The 6,209-nt window shown below is 37.3% G+C and overlaps 1 protein-coding gene across 2 annotated transcripts in view; it reads right to left on the bottom strand.

Moving 5' to 3' along the window:
* Positions 1-6,209, bottom strand: part of SLC9A8 (solute carrier family 9 member A8) — a 28,139-nt gene that overhangs the window by 6,722 nt on the left and 15,208 nt on the right. For both annotated transcript variants that reach the window (XR_007380232.1, XM_048963434.1), the window contains exons 11-15: positions 4,558-4,674; positions 4,052-4,134; positions 2,470-2,581; positions 1,834-2,054; positions 871-1,017 (exon numbers count right to left, since the gene is read on the bottom strand). Coding sequence is in view for 1 of the 2 variants with exons in the window: in XM_048963434.1 (XP_048819391.1) it covers positions 871-1,017; positions 1,834-2,054; positions 2,470-2,581; positions 4,052-4,134; positions 4,558-4,674 (680 nt within the window). In the remaining variant the exon portion in view is untranslated. The remainder of the gene's footprint in view (positions 1-870; positions 1,018-1,833; positions 2,055-2,469; positions 2,582-4,051; positions 4,135-4,557; positions 4,675-6,209) is intronic.

The raw sequence follows: 6,209 nt of genomic DNA, 5'->3' as shown, positions 1-6,209 counted from the left end.
ACATGTCAAATGCTCAGCTATTAATTACTTCCAGGGACGATACTTTGAGACATTTTCTTTGTTTCCTACACAGTCTTCCTCTGTGGATTTCAACAATTAGAGTTGTCTAGAAGGCAGTGTTTTTGAATCTCACTCCTCTCAACATGTTCCCATAGACAGCAGGAAGCTTGTGACCTGCTTTGGCAATTCACATACTTTTCTACCATTTGGTTGCAGTCTTGACAGCAGCCTGTGTTTTTGGCTACCAATTACAAATCAAATGTCATTTTTTGATTTCTGGATTCATTCCTTGTTTTGCAAAATAAAAAAAAAAAAAATAAAACCCTTTGGCTTTTGTGGAAAAGTGTTTAGAGTTTGAATATACAAACACAAAGTCTTTAACCTCACAGCAAAAAATGCTTATTTCAAATTGGAGAGGAAAACAAAAAGTGAATTATGTAGCCAAGGAATATCAGGCTTCTGAGGCCTGGAGTGAAAATAGCATAGTATTCACACCTCTGAGCTTAACTCGGTGTTAAGCTGTGTGTTCAGCTAGGTGTCATTTTGCATTTACAGCTTCAGACTCTTCATCTCATAGTGAAGAAATATAAAAAAAAAAAAATGAAGGTTGCAATTTCAAGAATGGCCAATTTTTGGCTATAGTTCCAAGCAAAAGGCTGTGCTAAGCAGAAAAATCCATTTAATCCACCAGCGATTGTGCAGTGTGGCTTTTAATTACAGCTGCTCTACATACGCACAAGTAAGGCGTTAGATGGCTCACTACCCCTTGTGTAGAAGTTGTATAGTTGTACTGTGATCCTTGAATGGTACAGAGTGAAATAAGAGACAACTCTACCACAGTTTTGCTTCAAGAAAACAAGACAGACTTACTTCTTGTGTGAGTCTTCTGGTGAAGAAAGGATTCAAATACTTAGCATCCAGCCACATAAATCCTTTGAGGTCCTGGCGTTTTATGTACTGGGCTTCATATTCCTCCTCCGTGAGCTCTGATAAATGCTCAGATTCTATGGTATTTCCCTAGAAACATCACAAATATTGCAATAGCCTGAGAAAAAATAGTTATTCCCTCCCACTTGCTTCACCGCCTTACGCTGTCTCCTTTTTCAGTCAATTCCCATGACAGAACAAAATAGAAATAATCACCTCAGCCTACCAGGGCTTACAGCTGCATGAATCTGTCCAGCTGTTGATTCCCAGAGTCACTTACCTTCCTTTTTCATGCCAAAAGGCTTAAAATACTCCATGGTTTTGTACTGTTGTTATTGCTAAGGGATTTCTAGTGCGCAAGCTTCCTCATACAATCTAAGCAATGAGTACATATAGCAAACAATACTTTTGTGTCATCATCTCACTGGAAAAGAAAAAGCCCTATATCAGAGCACACCATGCTACCTGCACTCTTCCCATACACATTCACCTCCATAGACAGAATAAGCTAATTCTGAAGACTGAAGACTTTATAAAGCCTCATTCCAAGAGAATGTTTTTCAGAAGTTGTTTTCTATTATTAATTCCTGACTCACAATATACTAGCTCATTTCTGTCTGTGACTCAATCTATCCTGTAGCATCTGCCTTATGTTTTAAGGTTACTTTAATTTGTATGGGTTCATTTATAATTAAAATGACTTAAGAGACAAAGCTTCTCACCCCTTTGTCTAAGCAGTTACTTATGTACATGCTAACCAAGCTCTTTGGGATACTTTAAATACTATTTGGCTTTTTTCTACCATGCCTCCACTCATTCTGTTTTACTTTTTAGTGAAAAAAAAAAAATCATACTAGTCTTCCTGAAAATGAAAAAAATAATTGTCTGAATAGAACAACAATATACCATTTTCTCTGTCTTGCTAAGATTAATGTCCTTTTTGTTCCTCTTGCGTGCTTTGGAGTCTTCAATGTCAATCAGTCTGATAAGGGGCATAGTTCCTCCTCCCAACAGCAAAACCGTGAACAGCACTATGATGATTGTAGTTGTTCCAATGAGCTGACGCTTCTCTATTGGTTCCAAGCCCAAATGGAGGCTGAGTGCATAGGGAATTGCACCACGTAAACCTGCAGAGAGAACAATAAATCGGTGAAGAGTGAATCAGCACCGATGCTGGTCCCTAGCACTCTGTTAACTCAACAGGAGTCCTCCACTTTCATGGCTTTTATGATCCTATTCTCTGCTCATTTATCTATTACTTGTTTATAATCTTAAAATGAATCAGAGGTACCGCTTTTCAAACGGAGCTGTTTGATTTTTAGAAAACTATATTCTTTGAAGAAAAGTTTTACTTGGGAACTATACTGCATTGTTTTCCTAAACAGAAGGGAAAGAGAAAGTATCAGTTGCACTTGGGTTTGAGAATGGTGCAAGTGTTAAGTTTTCCATGGATGGAAAACCAGTTCCTCCCAAACAAGCCCACACAAAGAAAGAGAGATAAAACATTTTCTCCAGTCCTCCATAGCTTGAGTTGTAACTTACCACTAAACCACATGATAAACATCATTTTAGGGGTGATTTTATGATCACGAAAAAAGTTGAGTAGGTAGGAAAGGGGGAAAATATTCACTGCTCTACCAAACAGAACAAGTACCTGAAAAACAAAAACCAAAGCAAAAGGCTACTTCATGTGTTATGGTCACATAGGCCCAAATTGCATTTCATTTAGCTTGTACCAGCTAAGAGCAATACACCCTTCCCACTCATAAATCTCATAAACAGGTGAGCTGCTAAATCAACAAAAAAACCCACAAAACTGTCAGCATCAGTTAATTTAAACAATTTTGTCTGCTTAAGTTAATTTAAACCTGACCAGACTCTATTTTACTTCTGATAAACAAATGAAACCCAGAAGGCATTCCAGGGAGACCAAGAATCATTTTGGGTATGTGTTTCCCTCATTTCAGTTTCTTTAATTGTTCTTTTGGCACAGCTGCTAACAGTCAAAGCAATGTTTCTATTGCTTCCCATGGACGAGTTCCTCATTGAAAAAGAAGCCAAATAAATAGCATGCAGTTCAGTTCCCTAGCACTTTACTGGATATGGCTGTAAAATACACCAAACATCTAAGCGACAAAAAAGTACTATTATTTTAATAACATAATCAATGAATACAGTGAAAATTAACTCAGAAAAACAGTTACTCACAATGGTGCTGCTTAGTAAACTCCACAACAAACATACCTTGACAAGGTAAATACACTAGACTTAGCAGGATTCTTGAAGGCCTCTGCTGTTTTCCTTTATGAATCACCCCAAAATTAGTCAATTTGCATTATGGCTGTGAGGGCAATGCTAGAAGGAAGTGTCACACCTTAGATATATATTAGGTAAGGAAGTTGGGTACACGTGTAATGCGGTGAGAGCAGTTCTCCATGCTGATAAAATTATCTGTAGATTGTAGAAAACAATTCTTTCCTTGGAGCATGGGCTAAAACAAACTAGTGTGCAGTGAGGTATGTGACTAGAAATTTCCCCTTTTCCAATCCAAAGAGAATGCATTTTTCATGTTTCAGTTAAATAATAACAATAGCAAAATATGTAGATAAGTTCCATGTGAAACAAAAGCTACACTGAAATACAAAATGAAGGAATTGAGAATAGAGTCAAAGAATGAGCAGACATTATAGAAGTTTTGAGAAAGTACTACCTCGGAAGAAGGGGAGCTTTTTCATCTTGTCACTTCTTCACAGAGTGAAGAAGTAATGCATGGACTAAATTCACACAAATCCTTCATGATGCTAAAAATGCATAGAAACCTGAGGGAAATGACTTCTGAGATTTTAATAAAGCAAAATAAGCAAGGTTCTTTTTCTTATTAGTGTTTCAAAATAAACTGGAATCCTTAAATCAGGCTGATGTAAGCATACACCACAGCACTAAGAACAGAAAGAGGAAGTTCATGCTTATCAGTAAGAACTTTGTGCAACAAATACAATTATAATAGTATCCTTCATAAAAAACTATAAAATCTAACAAATAATTTTTTTTAAGTGCAAGGTTTTATTTTTCTGCACAAACACCGCAGAAAAATACCTAAATATTTTTTAAAAGAAATACCTACTATGCACCAGATGACGAAGGACATCTCAAACTTGTGAGGAAAACTAAAAATAGACAGGCCAAGAAATGCAAAAACACACGTTTCTGAAAAAGAGAAGTTGCATTTTAAATACACAATTCTGTGAAACCTTTTGTATTCCCATTATAATGTATATGGAGCATAAAATAAATATTTTCTGATTTTGCAATGCACAAAAAAAAAAAAGTCTTTTTGTAGAGGAACATGGGAGTCAGAGATCTCTCCTTGGCTACCAGCCTTGTTGCAAATCTTAGCAGGAGGCTGCAGAATGGGAAATGAAGATTTACTGGATGCTTTATCCAGTACATAAGGAAAGACAACTTGTGGCTGCCTTCCAGCATCCACTAAGAAGCCTTCTCTTAAAGACATGTACCGCTAACATACGAACAGCAGGAGGAAAACTCATATCTCTCCTGCTGCCTTTGGAATCACCGTTTGAAGCAAATCAATTTTTAAACTATATTAGATATACTGTAGGTAGCACGTACCACACATGAAAGCAACGGTTCTCAGTGTCTGCTGCATTAATATCTGTGTAACAGGGGAGAGGTTATGGTGTGTATAGTGGGACATCACAATGCCAGAGAACAGGATTGCCATGATTCCTGTAAATAAAATGCAGTAATCAAATAGAGGTTAACTTGTAAACTGCAAATACAGTGTTTGCTTACACTCTATACTAACACAAAAGCTTTTGAAGCAATGAGTGAGGTTTCTCTTACCACTGGAAGTTGCACTGATTTCATTCTGCTGGATATATTAAATACTAGGAGGTCCAAAACAGGTCAACTGCAAGCTAATATAAATCCTTGTAGTCACTGCTTTCCCATCAAAGTGAAGGAACTAAACTGTTTGAGAGGTTTTCCTGCCTTTCCCTATACTAGCAGGCAGACAGATATCATCAAAAAAAGAGTAAGAACAACTTGAGAGTAGTGGGGCTAGAGGACTGTATGATTTTGTTCTCCCAGACAAGTCATTCATTCCCACGTGCTGATCAGTCAGTCCCAATCACTCCACCAGAAGCAGAATGAGACCAACAGGGCCTAGGTTGAAACCATTCCAGTATGGAGTACCAAGTCATTAAAAGTTAAGGAGGAATAGCAAATGCAGGTTAAGGAGGAATAGCAAATGCAGGTTAAGGAGGAATAGCAAATGCAGGTTAAGGAGGAATAGCAAATGCAGGTTAAGGAGGAATAGCAAATGCAGGTTAAGGAGGAATAGCAAATGCAGGTTAAGGAGGAATAGCAAATGCAGGTTAAGGAGGAATAGCAAATGCAGGTGTACTTGCAATTTGTTATCAGTATGAGAACCAGAAAAGGTATAGAGATTTGAGAATTCTGGGCATAAATGTCCTTTTGTAAGGTACAACCTGATGCATAAGGCCTTTAAAGAATGCTACTGTGCAGAATGTCCATCATTTTCAACTGACAGGACACAAAGTAGCTACTACAGGTTATTTCAGATATTAATAATAGCCATCAGTTATGGGGAAAATTACCATTATACAGTTGAGTTGACCTAACAACATACATAGTTTGGATAGATGTACTGCAACTGGTTCCACAGGCCTAAAAGAGCCATCTCAGACTTCACTGTATTCTTGCATCTTTGATTGTGTTGCAGTTTTTCCATCTACCTTGCTTCACAGTGCTGGTTAACTTATGGAAATAATCTGAATTTCAAGCTATTTCTCTAACTGCCCAAGACACGTCACAGGTGCTGCCAATTGTTCACTATTCAGGGGGAGCTACTTATCTTAAAGGAAGTTTTAAACATCTCCATTGTCTGCTGCATAGACTTACATCTGAGAAAGATATCGTTTGAGATGGTAGTAAGGATTGTGCAAGTATAGCAATATGTTTCAAGAACAAGTACAGTACTCCTTGTCTCCTTGTCACAAAACCAATTTAAAAAAAAAAAAAAAAAAATATATATATATATATATATATATATATACACATATATAAACAACATAACCCAGAAGGAATCAACTGCAATGCAGATTTCAAGAGGACAAGATGACATCTGGGAGTATACCCAGTTAGCCCAAACCACAGAAAATATAAAAGACCAAGACTATTTGGCTAGAGCTACGCATCCAGGGGTGGCCCAGATGAACAAAACTGGAAGGATTAGACCA

The sequence above is a fragment of the Lagopus muta genome, chromosome 16 (assembly GCF_023343835.1).
Source record: "Lagopus muta isolate bLagMut1 chromosome 16, bLagMut1 primary, whole genome shotgun sequence".
Classification (NCBI taxonomy): Eukaryota; Metazoa; Chordata; class Aves; order Galliformes; family Phasianidae; genus Lagopus; species Lagopus muta.
The sequence above is the reverse complement of the archived record's forward strand: the minus strand, read 5'-3'. Positions and strand labels throughout refer to the sequence as shown.